Genomic DNA, 26,597 nt, shown 5'->3' with positions numbered 1-26,597 from the left:
TTTATTTATTTTTGAGACAGAGAGAGAGCATGAACAGAGGAGGGTCAGAGAAAGAGGGAGACACAGAATCTGAAACAGGCTCCAGGCTCTGAGCTGTCAGCACAGAGCCCGACACGGGGCTCAAACCCACAGACTGTGAGATCATGACCTGAGCTGAAGTCGGACGCTCAACCGACTGAGCCACCCAGGTGCCCCTGTATTTTTTAGATTTAAAGGTAACATACACCACAAGTTTTTACTGACGCATACAACCTGTATTCAGGATTACTACAGAGATTTTACTCAATTCATGCATTTGTATCTTCTTTCAACCCAGCTGATATCACTCTTCAATGACACAAATGCAGCCATTTCATTTATCTCGTGATACAAATACAATGGTATGAGAGTAAAGTAACAATACAACCACCAGCAATGTGAGTATGAAAAGTAGTTAAAAATTTTTATCGAGTTCCTGTTATCTTTAAAATATATCCTTTTCGGGCTGTAGAGTCAAAATACAGGATTTTAAAGTCACTTTGAATCATTCCATACTTACTATAAGGGTTTGCTTCCTATTTGAACCACAGTAAGGGTGATTCATTTCATGTTACTTCACATTTTTTAGGAACCACTTTTAAAATTTATTTCATTTTGTAATTATGAAAAATATTTACATCGTTCCCAAACCAAAAGTACACAGTATTTAAAAAAAAAAAAAGTATAGCTATTCTCTTTGTTTCTTTCAGCCTCCTGCCTCCCTATGAGTAATAATTTTGTGTATATGTGTCTATCATTCCAACATCTTAAACATGTATAAATATTAAACAATGACAGTGTACTATTTATACTTTTCTCCACCTTACTTTTCTCATTTAAAAATACATCCTAGGCACCACTCCATACTAGTATGAAGAAACCTTCTGCATTTCTTCCTCTCCTTGAATGGTTCTCTCTTGTGTGGATGTTCACTACTTTTGATTTGTCCTGAGCCCTACTGATGGACTCTTGGGTCCTTTCCAGTCTTTTGCTATTCAAAGTAGCCTTTCAATGAATCTCCTTCTGCAGATGTCTTTTCTTATTTTTGCTAGTATACCTTTGGCATAGATTCCTAGAAGCAGGAATTGCTCTAACAATGAGCAAATATGCATGGTGAATTATTTTTTATATATTACCAAATTCTTCTCTCCAGTGTTGTGCCATTTTCCATTTGCACCAGCAATGTATGAGAATGGCTGGTTCTTTCTGTCTTATCACAGATTATATTGCTTTTGAATTTTTGTCAGTATGATAGCTGAAAAGAAGTTTCTCAACTTGGTTTTAATTGAATTTCTCTTATAGGTGAGTTGTTTTTCCTATAATCGAGGCCAATTATGTCCTCTTCTTCTCTATTCGTACCCCAAAGTTGTAATTTTTCCCCCTATTTCTTGGGTTGGTGCTCTTTTAAAAATTTTTCTTTTTTAACGTTCATTTATTTTTTGAGAGACAGAGCATGAGCAGGGGAGGGGCAGACAGAGAGGGAGTCACAGATTCCAAAGCAGGCTCCAGGCTCTGAGCTGTCAGCATAGAGCCCAGTGCGGGTCTCGAATTCATGAACTGCAAGATCATGACCTGAGGTGAAGTCAGATGTTTAACCGACTGAGCAACCCAGGCGCCCCAAGGGTTGGTGTTCTTTTAATCTTCTTTTCTAGTTCCTAAACAGTCCTGTTTTTCTGGATCTACTCTTCACATTTATTTTTTTTAAGTTTATTTAAATGATTTATTTTGAGAGTAAGAGAGAGAGAGAGAGCATGAGCATGCAAGTGGAGGGAGAGGCAAAGAGAGATAATCCCAAGAAGGCTCTGCACTGTCAGCATGGAGCCCTATGCTCCATGCCCTATGTAGGGCTCAAACCCACAAACCATGAGATCATGACCTGAGCCAAAGTCAAGAGTCAGATGCTTAACTGACTGAGTCACCCAAGCTCCCTGTTAGTCTTAACATTTCTTTTAAAATACACTCCTTGGACTATAATAATGATTGCTATTCTTTTTTTTTTTTAACGTTTATTTATTTTTGAAAGACAGAGAGTACACCTGCACAAGCAGAGGAGGGGCAGAGAGGGAGACAGAGGATCTGAAGTGGGCTCTCTGTCCCAATGCAGGGCTTGAACTCACAAACCCTGGAATCATGAACTGAGCCGGTCAGATGCCTAACTGATTGAGCCACCCAGGTGCTCTGTGATTGCTATTCTGACTGCTACTAAGTACGTACCCGCAGTCGAGAGGTCTCCCTCTGCTTCCATCCCACATATCAAACCGTCTGATGGAGATCGTGAATCGTGCCACCCAGGCACCTTAAATTTAACCCGCACAATGCTCTTTGCCGACGCGCCCTTCCTCTAATGTCTCCATGCAGTGAATGCCTTGATAGATGAGCACAGATTGCTAGTTGCTCTAGCCATAACTTGGGTTTTTTCCTGATGACTCCCTCTCTCACCATCTTTGTATCAGATCAGTCACCAATTTCTGTTGCCTGTACCTTATAAACAGTTCTCGAATCCATCTGTTTCCTTCCACCCCAAACTACTGGTTTATGCTGCTTTCATTTATTCCCTGGACTACTGCGCCTTTCTTTTAGATGGTCATTCCTTTCTTGGCTCTCCAACATGGTCAGAATTGCCTTTGAAAACACAACTAATACAGTGCCATTTGCCAGCTTAAAAGCCACCAAGGGCTCAAAAAACAAACAAACAAACAAACAAACAAACAAAAAACCCAAACCCCCAAACCAAAACACCAAGTCTCAAGTCATATTTCCATAAGTACATATGCATGTAAGTCAGTGCTTACCGAACCCACACTAGACTGCTCCAAGAGGGTCACCTCTGGGGAGAGGGTTCAGATGGTAGCGCGGGAGGGGATGTTGTGGGCAGGATTAGTGTTAGCAAAGAAGGACTTCCATTTTATTATTGTTTGAACTGTTGGGACTTTTCACGTTTAGAATGCTTTCAAGTATTACTTACATATTTTAAAATAGATAAAGTGGATGGAGAAACTGAGCTTTTAGCTCTGAGGCAGACTGCACTCACCAGCAGGCTGTGAACAATAAAACTGTCCTCTTTGCTTATGTGTTACCTGAGATCTTAAATCAGGGTATTCTTACCTTTGTGGTCCACAGTTTGACGGTCCAGTCAAATGATGACGTGACAAACAGGTGTGAAAAGTCAATTGGGCCCACAGCCATGTGGCAGTTAATTCCAGTCACTGGCCCTTGGTGACCTTCAAAGACCTCACCAATACCTGCTTTGCTGCACGAAGACCACACATGAATAGAATTTCAGTGACCTCTGCAAAGCAGCGATTAGTTAAAAAAAAAAAAACAAACCAAACTTGTCTCTGCATGATTACTTCTCTGTAATTTAGAAAAACAACCATAAACCACCAAAAATGAAACCACTTTCACAGTTATCTTGAGAGAAGTAAAATTCTTGACTACTTTTAATGATTAAAAAATAATATGGAGCAATATAATCTTTTTAACCTTCACAATTTAGTATCAAATTTTGTCATTTAAAATTCCTTTTTTAGAAGTTTCTCAAATCCTATCATCGTTGGTATAGCACATCAATGGAAAACATACATACTTTTTTATCTCAGAAGCTTTCATATTTATTTGATAAGACTCTTATGATGACATTGGACACACATTCCATTTTAACTCCTTCGGGAACCCCATTGGCTACAAAACTCCACATATCCTTGTATACTTGCATTTATCTTTTCAAGGGAATTTCTTAAATAAAGTTGACTATCTGAAAAGGTGCTATTTTGTGGAACCCCTTGCCCACCACAATATGATATGCAAAACTTCAATGTGATACTTAGAAAATAATGGTTTTGCTAAAAGAAGTTTTCAAGTCTATGAAATATAACTTCTGTAAGGGCTGGTGCTTGGTTTTTCTTGTTGCCAAGTGTTTGGCATATAGTATGTGCTCAATAAATATTTGTTGAAAGAAACCATAAAGGAAAATAGACAAACTTAGGCCTTCCTTCCCCACCCACCAAAAAAAAAAAGAAGCACACTTGAGAAGTAGTGATACATATTTTGAAAGTTATCCGAGGACATATGTCGCTTATTTAACTAAGCTGGGATTATTTCCAGCCCTGTTATCACACAGTAGTCTGCACATAATCATACCCACTTAAAAAATATACCAGAAATTCTGGATTTTAAAAATCCATGTGCATGAGGTTATAAATATGACAAATACTTAGGGATTGTGGAATCTAAATATTATGTCAAGAAGAGCGAAATGAATTAAGTTATTAAAACATTTGCGTTTCTGGAGCACCAATAAATGTCAGTGTGCTCGGCAAAATCTGAAATCATGAGAAAATGCTACAGTGCATGTTCCATGTAACAGGCACTCAAAAATTATTCCCAGTGAAACTGCTAACAGCAGTTCCACACGTGATCATTTAAACTGTTCTAAAGAACACGAGGAACTGATCTTTGAAGTGGCCCCTGGTGAGACTCCACTTGCTCTTAACAGCATCCTGAAAGAGTTTATAGGGTGCAAAATGAGGACCTTATTTAATTTATGGAAGTGGATTTTCACCTTCTCTACGTTAGTTGAAAAATAGAAATCTCCCACCACTCCCCCGTAGCCCTATGTGACCCATTTAAAATTACTAAGCCAAATTCTTGCTATGTTACAACTTTATTAAGATCTGTATTTTATATTTCAGATGGATGGACCAATGTAAGAAGCAAAATCAAGCTCGTTGTAAAAAGATTTGTGGTTTTTACCTTGGGTACCCTTCTTTGGAACCATAGTGCATATTCTGATTGTGCTTAAAAAGGACAATAGCCACAGAGCAAAAATGTTCATCATGTAAAACGGTATTCACATTAGAGAAATTAAAAAAGAAAAAAAAAAACCCCTGAAGGTTATCAATGAACATGTTCTGTAGCCTTCAGATAATTAAGGTCCTGAATTACGCCACCAGAACCTATATGCCTGTTGATTCTAATAAATGTGTAGATAGACCTGTGACTCCATAGTTGGTCCACAGCCCTCTCTGTGCCTCTCTTATGCCACGTATGACATTCTACCTGTACGGCAGATATTTGTGCATTTATCTTTCCCACTATCATCACTTTCTTGAAGGCAGAAACCAGGTTTAAATAATGTCTGCGTGCCTGGAAGCATCGAGCAATGTGCTTTGTTCAAAGTAGGTGTGCTGCGAATGTTTGCATGAATGAACAATTTTATCAGATCTTTTTATGCTCTCGTAAAACCTTAATGCATGGTTTTCGTCAGTTTTATGGGCATGGAACCATGAGGCATATCTTCCTACTCATCTTTAAATTATGTGAGCAGGGGAAATACTGCTTGTTGCTATGTGTAGAACAGTAGGAGCGTCACAGCTCATATTGTGTGAATGGAAGAATCACATCACTTATCGCTTCTACAAATCACAAAAACACAGGAGCATAAACTTGGAACAATTTCTGATTTCTCATTAAATCTAAATAGCCTGGGCTGAGTAGAAGAGATGAAAAATCAATTGAATTAGAACTCCTAAAGTGAAAGAAAATTAAGTACCAGGGCGAACACAGCGAACCTTTCAAGAGATGGTGAAGCCACTCATTAAGCCTTGCATGCAATTTTACAATAATTCTAATTATTGGATTCTACTTCATCTTGATGGTTTTCCAGGGGCATTTGCCGATCTCTCAACCAAGGCCGAATTCTTATCACTTACAAACTTCATGGTGACTTGCATCTCATACCATTCCAGCCTCCCTGAAGGGGAGGAAGAGCCCCAAGGCATTTCTCTATATTATTTGGAGACTGTCATTTCTCTATGCTCCATATAGATTTTTAGCTCCTCACATACCATGTGTCAGGCCCCGGGCAGAAAATCAATGATGAAATGGAAAGAGTTTAGTAAGAGAAAAATGGCAAATGAATGAATAGTTGAAATAAAATGCAATTAATGGATTGTAGAAGCAGGTATAAAAATATACAAAATAGCAAACCTATCTTACAGCCCGTGGTCCCATCTCATTTATTCTACTTAAATGTTCTCTATAGTACTATCATCTTAAGCCACATATTTCCTTGTGTATTAGTTTATTGTCTTTCACCCTCAATCAGAATATGATCTCCACTTCTGTTTCTTTCCTTACCACATCCTCATGATGTAAACGTGCTGGGCACATGGAAGGTTCTTAGTAAGAATTCCTTAAGGACATGAGCGAATGAAAGGAATGAAAATTCTGTGAAGCCATAAAGGAGGAAGTGGTTTTGTCTGCTTAAGAGAGTCAGGAGAGGCTTCAGTGTGGAAGGACCTCTGCTCTGGCTCTTGAAGTCCAAGGAGTTAATCAGGCCAAAAAGAGAGAAGTGCCAGACCTGATGGAAGAAATGGAGTGTGGGGACATATGGAGGTGTGTGGGATAAGCAATATTTGGGGGCTGTCTTCCCTGGTGTGTGTGTGGCTGGTGCCTGAAGGCTGAGGCTTGCAAGGGTCTTACATGATATGCTAAGAAGCTTGGACCTTTTTCCTCAAGGCCTGTGAACCATCCAAGGCTCACTGTGGTTAATGATCAGAGCAGATGGATGCCATAAGGTAATAAAAACTTGAGGTGTGCTTTGTATGCCTGCAGATATCGCCTTTCTCATAACGCAAGGTGGTTATAATCCAGAATGCGATAACAGACTTTCGGAAATGAGAAACACGTCATCAGTAAGAAAACACAAAATCACCTTCCATGACGGCAGGCTGTGTAGACCGTACCCTCCTCACTGCCAACCACGAAGTTATTGACGTCTCCCGTCGGGAAAGCCATTCCAGTAACAGCCACAGGCTTGGACTTATTGTACACCAGCTCCATGCTCTCCTACCAAAACACGGCGTGGTTATATTCCTTCTGTCAACTCCTTGCCATGCCAAAGACAGCATGGAAAAATCATTTGGCTAAGTCGTCTGTTTGCTTTTCACACAGCGTTACAAAAGACCCTGGCTGTGCCAGAAACCACGCTTTACTGCCCCTGACATTCATGCTTCTGTGTATCTCTGGTTTCAGGCCGGCTGAATCTCATCAGCGTGTGCTGCTGCTTCTTAAGTCAGGCAGAGATGACAGGTGAGAATTTCAAAACTAATGGTGCAGAAACTAAAGATAATACTGTAATGGTTACACTTGTCAGCCCCAGGCTTTAATAAAACACACAATACCCTTGTATTTACAAACATTTTCAAAATCAATTGTTCGTGAGAATACACGTGTATTAATATCAGATGTACTAAGCATATTGTCAAAGCAGGAGTGTGTGTCCTCCATGGACTAAAACCAGAAAGTTGTCACTCAAGTCATAAAAAACAGATTTCAAAGGGGACATGATTTCATGAAGGGCAACCGTTGGGTGTATAGGCTATATGCCTACAGAGGACGGTATTTAAATAAGTCTTTAAAATAACAAAGGAAAGCCTTTATTTTATCTAAGATTATTTTCAAAATCAGGAATCCATGTATCTTAAGAGACATTCTGCTGAATGAAGTTTAATGACAGTGAAGAGTAATTAAGTGTAACCAACATCCCTAAATGTTTCTGGCTATTTACATCAAAACAGCCTACTTTGTGTACCTGAAGTGATTTTAAAAAATCATTCTAGGGGATCATGCCATTATAGTTGCTAAGGAGTTTAGTCTTTTTGTGCAAATGAATAAGCCAGGTCGTCTTAGCCAAGGAGTCCAGAAATTGGCTGTGTGTGCTAACAGTCTGGGTAGATTGTGTGGTCATGTGACATGCTCGCAGTACATGAGATCCACACACATAGTGAGCGCATCAGGGAGGGGGCATTATGACAATACAGAAAACGGAACCATCCAGTGGTCTGCTCCATTGCTAAAATTAGCAGCAGGAAAGGTACGGTCTCTCGGTCACCCACTTGGAACACAGAGGGACCAAGGTGATGACTGGATGCTGTCTGCTTGCCATCCATGGATATACCATGAAGCTTTCAATCTCTGTACCAGGACAGGAGTCTGCAGGCATGCTAAAATTAATAAGAACCATCTTGTATCCCCTGTACGACTGGTTTTAACTTAAACAAGTACACATTTAATCAGCCAAATGGGCAATTAAAAATTCCTAACTAGAGGGTTCACTCTTATATCTGTTTGTAATCTCCATGCTTTTAAAAGCAGAGAACATATTGCTGAGAATTTTAAGACAAAGCTATAAAATACCCACACACAACTCCCAACTTGTATAATGGTAATGCTTAGTCAGAATAGATGAACTTAAATAGTAAGGAGCCTATTAGCTCTCTCTCCCCCCACCCCAAATTATAAAAAGAATTTACTTAGTCTTAATATTCTCCACATCTGTATTTTTGGAGACTTATAGGAGGCTGCTTATGGTTTCCACATTTCCTTATGTGTCTTGAAACTCCAATGTCTTCGAAAATTGGGAGGCAGACATTCTAGGGTCATTATTCCAGGAAAGGGAATAGGAATGTTAAAATTTCGAATTATCTCCTAGATATGTTTATAATTTTCCTGATGTTTCCTCACATTTTTGTCAAAGTCTCTAACAGTAAACTCTTCTCTGTGTTTTTAGTTGGAGGACAATGAACTATGTTTTTTACCATAAAGAAATGTGGACAGAGTGTGTCTATGCATGTGTGTATGTGTGTATGCATGCATCTTGAATACATAGATATATTCTGCAAGTTGCATTTCGATGGCTCCCTGCAGTGGTCTCTTACCCTTGTGCTTATTTGTTTGGTTTCCATTACTGTAATCAGTAGTGGTTTGGACATTTTGGAACATTTTCATTTTCAACTTCTCATTTGTTGAGCAAGGAATGGCAGGAGCCATCCTAACAAACATTCCAGAGGAGAAAACAGATGGTTGGACAAATTCTTCATACACACAGGCATCCGTCTAGGCTAAGGATGCAAGCAAGGGCTTGGGTTTCTGTTTTGTGGGGATACCTTTCCTTCAAGGCAAGTGCCCTTAAGGGATTGCTCTGTTGAGCTCCAACTTCGTTTGCATTTGTTTAACAATGCTTTAGGGTAAGTACAATTCATACCACAGGCAACTTCTATAATTACTATGCTTTAAAATGGATTATTTCATTTTCACTTGAAACTGACCTAAGGATTAACGTATTACAATAATTACATGATTTGTGGTAAAGGAAATGGGTTTTGGCTTCGGGAGGAGACTGCTGAAAGCAGGCCCCACTCTTTCAAGTGCATCCATTGGTTTTAGCTCCCATAGGATGTGAGGGTTTGGCTTTTAGGAACTATGTTCCATTAGGCAAGTATCTCTTTTAGCCAGGATGCTCTTATGTGTAGGGGAAAACAAACCCACCTGTGGAGTTGAGAGCATGTCCAGGCTCCAGGAACACATTTTACCATCGGTAGAGACAGTGATGAGGTTATGAGCATTCTGGGTCCCAACAACATTTACACAGTACACGGGATGCTGCAAAAACATAAACATGGAGGATTAGACGCCAATCCAGGAGGAAATGCTTACGCTGAAGTGTCAAACACATTACTCTAAAACAAGGATTAAAGGTTGACATAAGCCTACAATAATACAAGCCTCAGGTCATTTGCCACTTTTGATTTGAACCTGATTTCTTTCTAAAAGCTCTGGCATCAACATGTAGTAGTGGAAATACTTACCAAGCTTCACCTTGCTCAGTCAGAGGCGGTCCAACAGAGCCGAAGGAAGCTGCAGCCAATGATGACTGATGGGGCAGAAGCAGCACATAGTTTGGCTTCTAAGCTCACCATGAGTGATGAAAACAGACAGCTTTCAAAAGAGTGGAACTATTGACTTTTGGAAGGAATATGTGTTACTAAATCTGGAGTTTAATGCATTCTAGTCACCGTGCCAAACATTTGTTAACATTCTTTATAAAAAGTGGTTAATATTCATCAGCCTCTTTAATTTGAGGGGGAGATATTGGTAGCGGGACTTACTGGCACAGTGCACCTCGTGATAAAATTAGGTTCTTTTATGTTACTGCAAAATCTAGGATAATGATAGATTTATTTTTCAAAATATCATCTGGGCTACTACGGAGGCTTCGATTTGGCCAGGGCCTTGATAAAAGTCACTTATACATCCCGGGAATCATAAGCAAGATGCTCTTACCTCCTGTCATAACTCTAGCAGGCAATCCCCACTCTGTAGAATCCTAAATGGTAAGCTAAAATCATTTGCAGCTGCACATTAAATACTAAATGGAAGGTTAGCATAAGCAGAACCTAGCAGTAATGTGGGTTAGATTTCAGGCAGTTTAGCCATCACGGGCCAAACCACAACTTAGTTGGTGCCTCTCTGTGCAAATAGCTGACAGCCTAAGTCTTACTCTTGATGAGTTACTGTCCATAATACCTAGCCACAATGACAATGAAACAATCTTTAATATTGGAAAGTTGATATTATATACAGGATGGTTCCCAAACTATTATTATCATATAAACTCCTGGTCAGAAGGAGTCATAATAATCATCGAGGACAGCTACTCATTTGTCTCCACCAAGAGGTGGATCCAAACTCTTCTGAAACACCTTTCTCAAGGGTAACCAGTTTTTTGCCCTGATTCCTGGGGAGTTCTTCTTTCCACCACTGGGGATAAAGAAAGCTCAAGGAGATACTTTAGTTCAGTGCCTTCTGGGATCCTACAGATCAAGTCCAAACAATATTTATAGACTGTTGTTTTCTCACCCCTCCCTTCTAGTCTTATCTAACTCAGACTAATCATCGCCAATTCCTCCAATGGTTCTCGAGTACCTGGCTTTCAGGCTTTCAGTTCCCTCCTCATCCTGGTCACTCTCTTTTGAATATGTTATATTTTGTCTGAGATCCTCTTACAGTGAAGTTATGAGAAAGAAACACAAATGTCGACCTATATTCTGGCCAAGAAAATACAGAAATCTAGGGAGTGTTGAATTGTCACCTCTCATATGATAAAAAGTACACCAGTGGTATTGTATGCTAAGATTACATTTGCTTTTTTGGCAACTGTGTCATCCTCTCTTTTACCCATGCTGATGGGCATCCAACTGAATAAACCCCTAGGTCTTATTCACACCATATTCCTGCAGAAATTTTCAATCAGCCTTGGTGGATGTGGACAGTGGTGAGTACGTCAGGGATCTGAAACTCAATGGTATCTTGATCAGGTCTCTAAATTTCAAGAGGACCGACTGGTTGTGGGACTGTGGACAAGGGTTTTTCCCAAGCCTCTGGTGTGTGCAAAACCTGCAGCAGTGAGCGTTCAAACTCAAGGCCCAAGTCACACAGCATTCAAATCAACTAGGAGAATGGAGGAAACAAATTCTCACCTAAAAAGAGCAGACAGAAGAATGGAAGGGGAGGTCCAAACACTGTTATGAATCTGAAATCCACCTAGTGTTTTTCAGCAAGAGTCCAATGGGGTTTCTTTGTTAACCACCAAGCATCAACGCAAAGCACTAAAATCCTAGTGGACTGGGACTCCTAAGGGTGCGTATAGAAGGGAAAGGAAAGCATCTAGAAGAATGTATAGAGCCAACTGCCTGGAGTAAGAATGTGCATGGTAGCCCCTCCCTGGCTTTAATCAGTACTACTGGCCTGTGCTTTCATGAGTAATAAAACTTGGCTTAAAAGAAAAGAGAGAGATGTAAAGAAACCAGAAGTAGACACGTGGGCATGCCTACACACACACACATACACACACACACACACACACACACAACTCTATTTAATGGAAAGAAAAAAACTCAATGCTACAGCTCATTTTTCCAGTATAGATGCCAGATTGTTTTTATTTATTTAAGGAATAAACTTACTGTGTGGCAGAAGGGTTTTGCTTTAATTAGGATTTCCTGTTGTCCCAAATGCATATGTGTGGTGGGTGTGAAAGGAAATTAGTAATCTGTGGCAGGCCTCTTTTTCCTTAACCACTTTTGATCCTGGTACCAATCAGCCAGGCATTAGTGGAAGTTGAAAGGCAGTCACAAAATTAACTGTGCCCTTTTAGCTACGGATTCAACAAAATGCAGCAAAAGAGAAAAAAAAAGTTTTCTTTTCAAACAGAAATATGTTACTGTTTGATAATAATAGTATTTAAATTTTTTTTAATGTTTACTTATTTGTTTTGGGGGAAAGAGAGAGAGAGCGAGAGAGAGAGAGCTCTCACAAGTGGGGAAGGGTTAGAGAAACAGGGAGAGAGAGAATCTCAAGGAGGCTCCATGCTGTCAGCGCACAGCCCAATGCCAGGCTCCATCTCATGAACAGTGAGATCATGATCTGAGCTGAAAACAAGAGTTGGATGCTTAACCGATTGAGCCACCCAGGTGCCCGATAATAATCGTATTTTAGCTGTGATGATCATATCCTAAGTTACTTGAAAAAGAAAGCTTAACTCTTTGGAAGAGCTCCTGGATTTGGATTTTCCCTAAAAGCTTATTGCTCTAACATTTGGATTTATAATATTTGCAATTTCACAAGATAGGCTCATAAACACACCAGATACGCACATACAGCCAGGAAGAGGATTCATGCTACTTGAGCAAACACCTGCATCAAGCCGTCTTCTCCTGGGTCACAATTTTCTGTTATTAGTTTGGAGAAGTGGGGTAGGCAAGAGCAATTTTCCAAGATTCCCAAGAACTAGTTTCACCTGCATGTGTCTCAGGCCCAAGTCAATCAGAATTAGGGCTGACTTGGTATTTGTCACTTCCCATTGTCAATCTTACAAGAATGGAAGAATTTTCTTCTCCATGGTCTTAGGTAAAGCAGCTCCAGTCCTTTTTTAAAGCTAGAATGGTTTTGAGGCCAGCTGATGAAACAAATGAGGCGACCACATTAAGGAAATTGAAACAATAGTAGAGCTGTATTTTTGGGCATAATTTGGGCATTTCAGAGAAAGAACATCAGTTACTCTGAATGTCAAGGTAGCAAGGATTGATGGAGACATGCCTGTCTTCTCATTCCTCCTAACAACTGCTAAACACACCTGTCATTCTCTTAAAGGAAATGACAGAGTAGTTGTCTTATGAACACTATACTGAACCTCTTCTGCTAAATTGTGGGTAATGGTTTTGAGATGTTGACTTTTAACCCGAGGGATTATATTGTCACTGTAGACTTTACCGTTGAAACTTACAACCATGCATTCCAGAATTTAAAGTCATAGCACTCCCTCAAATCACAAATGGAAAAGGGCTGTTGGCAAAAGTCCCGTATACCATCCCTCGACATGAAATGCTTACTCCTCAGGGCCCATTTGAAAATACGAGTTTCCATGTTATACTGTTAACGTGAAGGGTTACTTTACAGCAATTTCACTGATGCCTCTTCCAAAGTTTCTCCCTGTGTCTTTTTCAGTTTTAATCCATCCTCACCTCACCGATGGTCTTTGGATCCAAAGAGATCCTTTAGATGTGCGGAAACTTGTAGACCATTAAGAGATTTTTTTTCCAAATTCAGTGCTTCCTTCGCCTACTTTTCACGCTGCTTTATTGGTCAGTCAGGTTACGGTCACTATAAATTACATACATTCCGGCTTGGAGTTACTGACTGCATCCGTACTTCCATCAGTCATCCCCTTACAGGGCTTGGGTGGCTGACAGGGAAGTGACAAAAGCTGACTTACAGTGTGTGCAGCAGCTGACAAGGGTGTCCTCTGCACCGGTGTCCTTCGATGACTGCGATTATCCCACAGGACAATCTGGCCCGAGTAAGTCCCACCAACCACCAAGTTGGGATGGAAACGAGCGAAGCACACTGACATCACAGAGGACTGGGAGGAGAAAGGGGGAGAAATGTGTACTGTGAAATGGTTGGAGAAGGCTTGTTTCTTCCTGAAGAGAAAACAGTTCATCACATCAACTCAACACATCCTGGAAAACAAAAAGCAGTTGTTAAATGCAAAATTAGTAGACCATTTTGTACCTAAATGCAGACTTTTTTCTTGAGAAGGTTGGTCAATGGTTACCCCTTGAAACTTGAAATTTGATGTCCTGGCCATGTCCTCAAATAGGCATAAAACCTATCTTATGTGCATCTTTGTTTTGTGGTATGTAAAGCTTGGTTTGTGGACACTTCCCATTTATCAATAAAATTGCATCAGAACAAATATTAATTCTCCACTAAAATCTTTACAAAGTAATTCTTTACTCTGAGGGCATGGCTACATGAAATTATACTATATACAGTGTTGGCAAAGCCTCAAGGACTTTGAGACGTGGTGCTTTTTTGGGATTTTTGTTTTTGGCTTAATGTAGACTTCTAGGAAGTATACTGACCTCAGACTGATCAACTGGTTCCTCCCTAAATTCCCTCACCTCCCATGGGCATTCTCCTGACCTTAATCCTGCCCACTTCAGACAATTCTTAATGTTATTCTTTGCCCTATTTTAACAAAGTCAGGAGTGGATTTCAGTCCAACTCTACTAGGGCCTGTCACAGCATCACGAATGTGGTTTTTGAAATTCCACAAAAGACTACTGGACACTACATTATATAGGAAATTACTTAGGACCAGGATACACTTAAAATCAGGTTAAGTTGGCTGTTTCACATTTGTTAAAAAGTCCATTTTTATTCCCATAGAGCTTTCATGTTTGCATTTATTTATATGTGGAAGCAATTGTTTTTAAGAAATGCATTTCATCCTTCCAATTAAGTTCAATGAATGACCTTGTGTATAAGAAAGGCACTGTACCAGGCATAATGGGAATACAAAGGTAGTCATTGCCCTCAATAAACTTGCGCCCTGATAAAGGAAACTAAAAAGCATGCATGCTGATGACCAAAACTGCATTTGCTGCTAGTTCATACATGCTAGTCCAAGCCTTCATATGAAATAGAAAAGGGTGCCTCTTTGCATAGACATAGTCACGTGGGAGAGGTACCTGCCATGGCTAGTGGAGAGTGAGGTGGATCTTTGTCCTCACTTGTCCCTTGGGTTTGATATCCTTGCACAAATTGCACACACAAGTGTGTGAACATGATTCATGCCATGACTAAATCACAGCAGCATGTGTGTGTGTGCATGTATGTCTTTGTGTGTGTGTGTGTGGGGGGTGAGTGTGGAAGATTAGCTGGGAGAGGGGAGAAAAGAGGAGAGTGGAAAGAGTGGATGGTTCAAGAGACCTCATGAATGGGAATGAATCACCCCTTGAAGTACAGATGGAACGCTCAGCATGTGGAGAGAAAAAGAAGCAGGCACTCCTGGGAGATGAGATGATAGGGAGAAGATTACAGGCACCCAAACAGAGGTTGGTGAACAGCCCACAGTCTTGTTTGGCTGGGAAGAAGGTTGCATGGTAGAGGCAGACGGTAGGGAATGTGGCTTAAGAGGCCACCCGGGCCGGACAAGAGAGGGCCTTGAATGGCAGACACTGTTTGGAATTTTTCCCACGAGCAACAGTGAGAAATCACAGCATTCTGAAGAAAAATGGGAGAGGATCAAAGGTTGTAGCTGATAAACCAGCAAAGCGGGAAAGTGAATGAAAAAACATTATGATCTTTTCCTGACTGGGAAGCTAGACATCCATTTCTAAAGAAGATCAGATCGACTATCAACCTAACTCTTCCTTGTCTGAAACAGCCTCGGATACGCTGAGGTAGAATAAAGAATGCAGACTATTTTTCAGTGTCATGTTTTCCTAGTTTGAATGATTTTCAGTTCCAATTCCTTGAACACGATTAGATGGAGAACATGCTTGTGCCCCAATCTGGTTTTCATAAAGTTCAAGAACAACTCTCAATAATGATACTGAATTAAAGAAAAAGAAAATAATGCTGGTCAGCTTCTTGTTTTACACATCCCACAGAAATGATTCTTAGTTTTCAACTGATGAAATTCTTATGTTGTTTGAGCTATGTTGGAAACATTTTCTTTAAAGCTTCAGACTTAAAATTATCCAGGTGGTATCAGCAACTGAATTTACCAAAGCTCCAATCAATATGGATAAAGGAATGCCATTAAATTAGGAAAATCTAGAATTCGACCACTTGATTGCTTTTGTGTTTCAGTTAATTCCCAGCAAACACTGTTCCAAACTTTGAACAGTTTGCTAAGAGACTAAACTAGAGAAAAGTAAGCAGTGGATGTACTTCTACGAAACTGAAACGCATAGTTGTCAATCACCTAGAATCCAACTCCAGGAAGTGAGAATGCTTTCTAATTCCTACTTTTTCATTCATTCACTCGTTTTTCATTCATTCATTCATTCACTCATTCATTCATCAAACACAACGCCCACTGAATACTAATGAAACCATTTCAAAGATTTTTAAATGTGATAAAAACTCCCACTCTTGAAATCAGAATTCTATTTGCATTTGACAAAAAGTCAAATTCATGCTAAACAGAGTCACAATCCTTTAGAGCCCTGGAGTTCTGCTACCAGCGTCTACTTTGTTTTGCTGCAAATCAATCTTTACAACATCTCCATGAGGAAAAAGAGTAGACACAATTTATTTTTATATTTGGAAGATTAGAAATGGAAGAGTAGTTATGTGATTGTCAATTTCACTTATATTTTAAGCTCCATACATTAATTATAATATGCATTCTACATATTACAGACTATAAAGGTTCAAAACAGATCTCCAGGGTATGCTACACTTGACATACTATCATTCATATGGAAACACTAAGGCAGTATGATCTCAATTATCTAGATGTAAAGTTTAAAATTTAGTCATTTCTTGAGATGTTTTTAAGTGCCCCAATGTTTGATGTAATGGTGACAAACATTTGGATGATTGACTGAATTTTTTATTTTTCATCCAAATGTTCAGGTTCTGTCAGTCACATGGGAACTGTCCCCTAATTGCAGAGAAAGCTCTTCTTCTTATTTGGAAAGTCTGCATCAACCCCGAGGAGTAAAGTCTTGGAAAAACCCCTGTGATCTCCTGCTGTTCGTACAGTTCCTGATCTACTTGTTGTTGCCAGTTGTCTTGGAAGTTATTGACTGTCAGCATAGACAGCAAAGGATGATATCATCCTGTCAGTTATATCGATTTGGTAAAGGGTAAAAATAGCATTCCAGAAGCATTGACTGACACTATTAAAATACGTGGGTTTTCTTGTTGTTCTCATTTGCACACTACATTTTCTGAAGACATATTTTATGGAAAACATTATCAATAATATTAAAGTTACTTTAAAAAATGTCATCACTTTCCTAAGCATTTAAAATTTTGTAATTAATTCAGTTATTCAGGGTCATAATAAAGTGCTATTAAATTGTATGGTAAATACAATTTAGACAAGCAAAATTAATTGAAAACAAGAAGCTTCCCTACCTTGTTATTCTTAGTTTTATAAGAATATGTAACTATATAGATATTTTTGGAGTTTTAACTTATTACTTATTTTATTTTATTCTTTAAAATATAAGAGGCTTAGATTTATTTTGAGAAACAGCATATGCCTTTAAACATTCAAATCAAGTAGTTTACACGAGTGGAAAAATAGTGCTAAAGTTGATGAGAATTTCTGATAATGTTAATGTCTAATCAGTATAAGTTTTTCTGACACCACAGTCGAACGTTTTTATAAGGCTAGTGATTTCATCAATATGGCTCAGAAATATGATTAACTAGTTACTAGTACGTTAAAAACTTGATGTAAAACTGGTGAGTGTGACCTGATATATTCCAACACAGGTAACACAGAGACAGTATCACACCAGGAACCACTGTATCCAAGGGGGCAAGCACCACATTTTGATTATTTCTGTATCATAATTCCATCGAATCAGGACAAGCAAGGTTTTGAGACTATGTTTTAAGGATCAGGGCGTCTCTAGTGACAGGTTCTGGTTTCCTACGCAGACATGGCAGCCCAGATGGTCCTGGGGAAACTTTATTTTTCAATCTTGAGCAGACCGCATGGTTACTGGCCGTCCCCGCAAAGGCAGGCTTCCCCTATGCCTGTTGCCACACGTTCACTTGCACACGAGCTGACCCACTAAAAAGGATTCCATACCCTCATCATCTATTTCAAGAAAAGGCAGTTTGTGTTCCCCCATTCACAGGGTGAATTCAGAGACGAGACGGGTGGAGACGCCACTTTCAACGTCTCCCTTCGCTCCCGACAAGCACAGCATTCAATTGCAGTCTGCCCCAACCCCTCCTTCAGCGGCTCTGGGGGCTGTTTTCTATTTTATAGAGCTAATCCTGGCCAGTTGAGGGTCGGTACTTCCCCTTAACCACAGACCCAGATGCCCAGGGCAAACAGCCTCTGGTCACTGTTGGTTGGGCAGCTTGCTCCTTATGTTCACATTTGATACGGTTGCCCGAGTCCTTTTGTGTATGGCACCCTGCCCACTCCCCAGCCACCGTGCCTGGGTTGGTGGGGAGAGGGGTCCTGCATTCAAAAGCATCTCCTATTTCAAGTACCATCTCTTCTGGGGAGAGGTTGGTCCCAAGAGGGAATGGCCATATTGTTGCCATATGCTCTTTAATGGTGGCTGACATTTTATTTGCCTAAAAGTAAATGCTTAACTGTCAGAGGGCTGTGAGGCAGACAGATCAGATGCTTCTGGCTACTAGTGAGCTAGAATATATTTCTGCAAGTACCTAAGAAACCCACAAAGATATTTCTTTTGTTAATGAAAACACGCATAATTAGAGAAAACTGCTGTCGAAAACCCCTCTTACAGGCAATCATGTAGCACCAGGCATCTGACAACATGGAAGGTGTGAAGGTGGTAAAGCCAAGACATGAGTCATGAATTGGGCACTTAACTTTAATTGAAATGAAGGAACGGGTCTCTTTTCCTTTCAGAGCTCTCTTTTCTTTTGCCTAAGTCTCTATCCCAAGGTGCACAGTTCATTCATCTAAACTCTAAGAGTGACCATCTACTGAAAGTTCTGACCCCATTAGCAATGGAAGTGCCCAGGAGCAATGACTAAATGAGCTTGCTTGCTACCTCTTGACTCAGTTTATATGAAAAAAAAAAAAGCAGCTGATTTTAATATTTGATTTCCCAAAGATTAGGAACCTCTCATTATGATCATCTTTCCTATGATCCCTTGGGATTTTTGTACCTTTCAGTAGTGAGATGCTTCCGTGTACCAAGAGACAGACCTGGACTGTGTACTGAGAATACAAAGTTGGTGGACAAACCACAATGAGATGCCCACGAGGATGGCTATGATTTAAAAGTGTTTGCATGTCAATTACACCTCAATAAGCTGGGGGTGGGGGGGAACCAAAGAAGGGGGGAATACCAAGCACTGGTGAGGATATGGAGAAATGGGAACACTCACACAATACCAATAGGAATGTAACATAAGGCAGTCATTCTAGACAACATGCCGGCAGTTCCTGAACAAGTTAAACACAGAGTTAACATATGATCCAACAATTCCACTCCTCGGTATACACCTAAGATAACTGAAAACATCTGACAATGCAGAAACTTGTACATGCGTGTTCATAGCAGCATTATTCATTATAGCCAAACAGTGCAAATAACCCAAACATCCATCAACTGAGGAGTAGATAAATAAAATGTGGTAAATCCATACCATGGAATATTATTCACAAATAAAAAGGGACACAGTACTGATACAAGCTATAACATAGATGAACGTTGAAAGCATCATGCTAAGTGAGACAAGTCACAAAAGGCCACATATTGTATGATTCTATTTATACGAAATGTCCAGAATAGGCAGATTCATAGGGACAGAAAGCAGATTAGTGGTTGCTTAACATGGAGGTCAGGGGGACAATGGGGAATGACTACTAATGGGCATAAGGTTTATTTTGGGGGTGATAAAAACTTTCTGGAATGATGTAGTGGTTATGGTGGCACAACTTGGGGAATACACTAAAAAAAAAACCCACTGAATTCTATACCTTAAAAGGGTGAATTTTATCTCAATTTTTAAAAAAGTTAGTATGCAGACACCTTTTGATTTCATGGAGCTTACCAACCTTATTTCTTATCTTCGGGACAATTGTCTGGACTATTTTGATCATTCTTTCCTCAAACAAAGTTATTTGATTTTTTTTTTACTTCCCCTTGAACATTTCCTTCAATTTCTACTCTTTGAGAGGCACTGAGGTGGAAAGGGAGGGTTGGCACACTTGAAGTCCCTAAAGCTGACCTCCTGCTCTGACGCCTGCTAGCTGTGTGAATCTTCTAAGCCTTATTTTTTTTTATTTTGTGCACATTTTCAAATTATTTATTTTAAAAAAACTATGGTGAAATACACATAAAATTTATCATGATAACCATTTAAAATGTTTTGTAATGTTTATTTATTTTTTAGAGAGAGAGAGAGAGAGACAGAAACTGAAGCAGGCTCCAGGCCCTGAGCTGTCAGCACAGAGCCTGACGCAGGGCTCGAACTCACAGACCGCAAGATCATGACCTGAGCCGAAGTCAGACGCTTAATGACTGAGCCACCCAGGTGCCCCTCATGTTACACCATTAACCACTGGTGTAAATGTTACACCATTTTTAAGTGTACAGCTCAGTGACATTAAGTACACCCACACTGTTGGGCAACCATCACCGCCATCCATCTCAGAACATTTTCACCTCCCCCAACTGTAACTCCATGTCCGCTAAACACTAATTCCTCATTCCTCCTCTAAGCCCTTAGCAACCACCATTCTACTTTGTTTCTATGAGTTTGACTATTCTGGGAGACTCACATACATGGACTAGTGTAGTATTTGTCCTTTTGTGACTGGTTTATCTCACTCAACACAATGTGCTAATGGTGTTAGTACACCCATGTAATGCTCCAAGTGTTACTACATTCATGCTGTAGCAGGTCCCATAATTCCCTTCCCTTTTAAGGCTGACTGATATTCCATTGTATGTTTATGCTCCCATTTTGTTTATCTGTTTACCTGTCAGTGGACATTAGGGATTGCTTCCACATTTTGGCTATTATGAATAATGTTACTATGAATATGGGTGCACGTACAAATATTTCTTCAGGATCCTGCTTTCAGTTATTTGGGGTATATAACTGTAGGTGGAATTGCTGGATCATACTCTATTTCTAATTTTTTTAAACTGTCATACTGTTTTCTATAGAGGTTACATTTTACATTCCTACCAGCCATGCACAAACGTTCTGGTTCCTCCACATGCTTGACGGCCCTTGTCATTTTCTACTTTCATCCTGTTTTGTTTTTTATAGTAGCCATCCTAATGGGAGCCTGAATTCTCAATTCATAACAGGAGAATGATAGTTCGAGCCCTGTCTACAAGCAGGTCATTTTCTTTGCCTCTGTTCCCTGGGGCTGTTGGAAGATTTGAATTTAGTAATGCAGTTTAAGACTGATAAACAATATGCCCCCATATAGTGCCACACATGACTACTTTGAGATTTGGAGAAACATTCCTGTGGAAAATGAAGGTCCAGAGGACTCCTCATTTTGCTTAACGAATCCTTCCTAAGCAATTCTCATAGTAATGCTTGCTCCTGCCTTGATGATCGAGGTTGACAAACTGTCTCCAGAAGTGTTACTGCACCTTTTGTTACATGGTTTAACTCTTTGGAGTCCTTATTTTTGACAAGCCCTGCTTCCTGTCTGGGACACTGACTCTATTTCCTTTTCCACAGACCTTCATGGCTGGTTATACTTCCTGTTGCGGGTGGCAATTCCAAGTCCTGATATTTAATAAGTTTGGATAATGAGGAAGAGAAGGAAGAGGGAAAATGGTGCAATGTTGGCACCAGAAATGACTGCAATAAAGACCAAGATTAGATTCATGTCACATTGTCGTTCATATGCATGTTCATAAGACAAGCACTGCAATTTTGGGTGACATTAGGATCTAAATTGTAGTTGGTAGTACATTCAGTGCAAGTACTTCTGAATGCCACAAAATTTCAGGGCAATGGGATAATCTGCACACTACTCCCAAAAAGTTTTCTGAAATCAGATTCTTTTTTTTTTTTTTAAGCATATTTCACACCTTGAATCAGTGCTAGGAAACTACTTATATGTGATGTGACTTTGTATCTAATTATTACTTACTCATCATTCACCTGTATCATCCATATAGGTGTGTGGACCCCTTAGGCTGTGTTCTAAATCATTGTTACTCCAAATTTGCTTGTACCTTAGCATCATCTGAAGAGCTTAAAAAAAGATTCCTCATGCTCAAGGCACATCCCACACTAACTAAATCAATTTCTGGGGGTAGGACTCAGGCATCAAAATTTTTAAAAGTTCCACAGGAAATTTCATGCGTAGTTAAGTGAAAAGTACGGTTTTAAATCAGTGGTTCTCAAACTTATCTGAACACAAGAAGCACTTAGAGAGTTTATTAAAAACAGATTCCTGGGTCCCAGCCTGGAACTACTGAACCAGGATTTCAAAGAGGCCTGGTGGTCCATGGATTTAACACATGCCTAGGGTCTTGTTGAATTGTTGTTGAGAAGTTTGGAGAACCCAAGTCGAAAACAATGAATTCGTAGACTATGGCCCAGTCACAGTGGGATGAGTTTCCTTTTGCATCAATATAGGCCATGCCTGGGATGTTTCCTTCATGGATCACATGCTTTTGGTCACAACCCGCCCAACAGAGACACATGTAGTATAATAACTGTTCATCTGCTACAATGCCTCGCTTAATTCCCTTCAATTTTATTTGCTAGCTTTTACATTTCCTTCCCCTTTCTTCTTCCTCTCCCTTCCTAAAAGATTGAGCTCTTAGAATAGCATCAATAAAAAGGGCAGTGAAGGTTTGGTTCCCAACTTCCCTTCAGCATCGCTCTTCACGCTGGCACCAAACATCTGAAAGTTCTTATTTATTAGTAAGAGCGATAACAAACATCATCGTCACACCATTTACATTGTTATGCGCTGCGGGGGTGTTCCAAAATTTTTGAGTACCTACTAAGTGCCAAACCTGGTATATATTGCTGTATCAGTCCTACTAGGTGAGTAATTTTTGCCTTCATTATTTCAGGTTAGGAAACCCAGGCATGGACACATAAAGCCACTGACTTGGATCAAATGAATACCAGGTGGCAAAGCCCAGATTTGAACTACAGTCTGGCTGATTTAGAAGCCAGTGTGCCACGAAACGTTGTGTCAGTTGAAAACCAGGTGCATTTTCTCTTGGAGGTACACAAACTCCCGCTCCTAAGCGCCACACCTCTGACTTCACACTGTGGGACTGATAATCACTAAGCCTCATTCATCCCCACATGGCAGACAGGGATTTGGGGCATCCTGGCTGCTACAGTGGCCTTGAGTCTCCAACCCCTCTCGGGCTGGACTTATGTTGCTGGTATAGAGAATGATCACGTGACTCAGCTCTTAGCCTACCAGTTGTGACAGGTGACAACAGAGCTAATTAGTACCAATTGTGGTGATATTTACCATGAGGTGGGTACTTCCTGCTGCGAACTGATTGAGACCAATTAATCATTTCATAGGAGTCTACTGAACAGCTAGCAGCTGGAAACCGATTGCATCACTACTGACAAGCTCTGTATTTATTGTCACTGCTTTGGGAGAAAAATGTTGTGTTTTCATCTTGTCACTATGCAGCCAAACCAAAAATGCCGTTCCAATACAACAATTTCTTCGTAAATGAGTGTTTATCCCCCAAATAATTATGTGAATTGTTATTAATTATTGTAGAAGGGAAGAGTGCCCCTGAAAAAGCATTAACAAGACCGACCCAACAGCAAGGTGGAAAATCTTGGCAAAAAATCCTTTAAAATGCAAAGCCATTCTGGGATGTCTGGGGTGGCTCAGTTGTTTAAACAACCGACTTTTGATTTTGGCTCAGGTCATGAGCTCATGGTTGTGAGACTGAGCCCTGCACTGGGCTCTGCGCTGAGCCTGGGGCCTGCTTGGGATCCTCTCTCTCCCTTGCACTCTGCTCCTTCCCTCCTTTCAAAATAAATAAAGAAACATTTAAAAAATAAATAAAATGCAAAGTCATTCTTAGAAAGTAACTGCTTCAGACTATCACCTGCACAAAGCATTGGAAACATTCCTTGTGCCAGGTGTTGGCCTGGATAGGACCCACCTGGTGTTACACTGAACAACAACTAGGAAATTCCTATTTCTTTATAAAAGGAAAGTTTGTTTCCTTTACAAACTTGGTTTATAAAAGGAAAAGTGGCTCCTAACCCCCCCTTTTTTAATTAATATATATATTTTTAATTTTAGTTAACATAAAGTACAATATTGGTTTTAGGAGTACAATTCATTTATCCATCACTTACATACAACACCCAGTGCTCATCACAACAAGTGCCCTCCTTAATGCCCATCACCCATCCAGCCAACCTCCCACCTCTCCCTCCGTCAACCCTTAGTTGTTTCTCCTTCATTAAGAGTCTCTTGTGCTTTGTTCCCCTCTCCCTTCTCCCCCACCTTCCCATATATTCATCCGGTTTGTTTCCTAAATTCCAATCCTATTTTAGTCATCACAACTAGTAAGAGTTCTATAGAGAAGTTGGCACAAATTTATATTTTATTTTTTCATAAATTCCTTATAATAGTTCTAGATTTTTAGAAAAGTAGTGAAGATAGAACAGTTTCCATACACCTCACACCCTTTTCCCTACCGTCAACACCTTCCCTGTTGTTACATTCATACAGCACATTTTTCACAAGGAACAAAGCAATATCGATACACTGTTACTGAAATCCATGCTTTGTTCAGGTGTTCTTAAATTTTACCCAATGCCCTTTTCCTGCTCCAGGATTCCATCCAGGAGACACATCACCTAGACATCATGTCCCCTAAGGTGTCTCTAGACTGTGACAATTTCTCAGACTTCTCCTGTTTTTGATGATTTTAACTGTTTTGAAGAGCACTGGTGGTCAGGAATTTCCTAGAATGTCCCTCAACTTGGGTTTAATTTTTTTTCTTATCATTAGGCCTAGACAAAAATCTTTTTAGGTCTTACAAACATTTGAACAAAAAGAAACCCGAGTTCCACGTCAGTTAGTGAAAGGGGATTATAACACACACACACACACACACACACACACAGTCCATTTTTATAAATTTGTTCTGAAAACTTTACTATGGATAAAGCAAGGTGGGGCTGTACCCCCATATCTGGAAATAAGGCTCACTAAAACATTCTCAGGTCAAAGAAGCTTTCTCAGTACAGACTTCTAATCATTTACTCATCATTTAGTGTGTTTTTTTCAGGAAATAAGAAACCCAGTTGCTATGCCTGGGCTGGAATAGGATTGTGTTGCAAGCTGAAAGTGAACTTTTGCTTTATAAAAAGGACAAAAAAGCATAGGAAGAGATGAATATAGGGGTTGCTTTATATGTTAATGAGCACCAGCTTTCTTCAAATCAAATGTCTAAATCCTGCTTAATTAAAAAAAAAAGGAAGTTGATATTTGGATATGTCATGTGTTGACATCCACCACTTTGACTTATGGGGGTACGAACTAAAGAGAACAGATTACTTTATTCAAGAGAGAAGGAAAAGACTTCCAATTTGACAGGAAAGAGTGTAGGCGGCATTAACTTCAGTACTTGTTAAAACATGAAGGATTAATAGCGAAAAAAGGGAGGGAAGAATTGTGAATGTCTCCAGCTCAGTATCTTCAAAAATGCTTGTGGTTTCTGAGAATGGCACACCCGACCACATGAAAGTGACACTAAGGGACTCAGCCACACGACTTCTCTAAATCCAGAGCTGGGACTGCTCTACTTTTACCATCAAACCATCTTACTTGAAGTGTAGCCACAAATTAAATTTATTTTTTATTGAAAAAGTACTAAGTCCTTACCAAGAGGGCAAACACAGCATTCAGAAACACTGGTCCCTCACCCCCTTCCCTGCCTCCTGCCCCCACCCCCACCCAACCTTGACAGAGTAAGCCATGTAAACCATGTAAAGAAGAGCCAGTTCGTAGTCTATGAATTTTTCCTTGGCCATGTACAAAAGGCAGTGATGGCTTTCAGCTGAATCTAACAGCATCCGGTTATCAGCTATTCTTTTTTACAAACACAATAATAAACAGGCTGATCAGATTCAGAACTGTTGTATTGGCAAGAATGTCTAAAAACGATTGCACGATAGATCTGTCTTGCTTTGTGGACAATTTCTTTCTGAATTTGTAGGATTTGGGTTTTACGCTTGAGATGCAAAAAGGAGGAAGAAAATACAGCCTCCCTCTGTCTGTCACTCAACAACCCCCTGCTGATAAAATAAATCTACATTTGGAGCGTCCACCTAAAGAGTCATGGAATGTCCCACATTAGATTATTACCAAGCCACTTAGATCAGAAATTATAGGGGGACCATTAAAAAAAAAAAAAAAACAACAACCTAAGGCATTCCACTATGCAAACGCTCTTCACATGGGTTTTTTGATTGACTGTAGTGGTTTTGCCAGCTGTGACAGTGGATGGAATCAGTTGGATCGTTTTAAATTTAGCAAGAAAATAAAAGAATTTTGCAAAAATAGGTCCTTTTTCATATTAAAACTACATGGTGAATACAGACCTTGGGGGAAACAAATGGGAAGTGAGGTCCTCCAGCCAAGAAGTGATGTGGCACAAAGGCAGAAGCAGCCTTTGTCTCTTTTCATCTGCCTGGAATTACTTAGATATGCTGATGCCTGCAGC

The 26,597-nt window shown here is 39.9% G+C and overlaps 1 protein-coding gene across 2 annotated transcripts in view; it reads right to left on the bottom strand.

Annotated features, from left to right (window-relative positions):
* DYNC1I1 (dynein cytoplasmic 1 intermediate chain 1) overlaps window positions 1-26,597 on the bottom strand; it is a 307,556-nt gene that overhangs the window by 56,602 nt on the left and 224,357 nt on the right. For both annotated transcript variants that reach the window (XM_042977393.1, XM_042977394.1), the window contains 4 exons: window positions 13,634-13,780; window positions 9,349-9,462; window positions 6,734-6,867; window positions 3,124-3,268 (listed from right to left, as the gene is read on the bottom strand). In XM_042977393.1, coding sequence (XP_042833327.1) covers window positions 3,124-3,268; window positions 6,734-6,867; window positions 9,349-9,462; window positions 13,634-13,780 — 540 coding nt within the window. The remainder of the gene's footprint in view (window positions 1-3,123; window positions 3,269-6,733; window positions 6,868-9,348; window positions 9,463-13,633; window positions 13,781-26,597) is intronic.

This window comes from Panthera tigris, chromosome A2 (assembly GCF_018350195.1).
Source record: "Panthera tigris isolate Pti1 chromosome A2, P.tigris_Pti1_mat1.1, whole genome shotgun sequence".
In the NCBI taxonomy this organism is placed as follows: domain Eukaryota; kingdom Metazoa; phylum Chordata; class Mammalia; order Carnivora; family Felidae; genus Panthera; species Panthera tigris.
The sequence above is the reverse complement of the archived record's forward strand: the minus strand, read 5'-3'. Positions and strand labels throughout refer to the sequence as shown.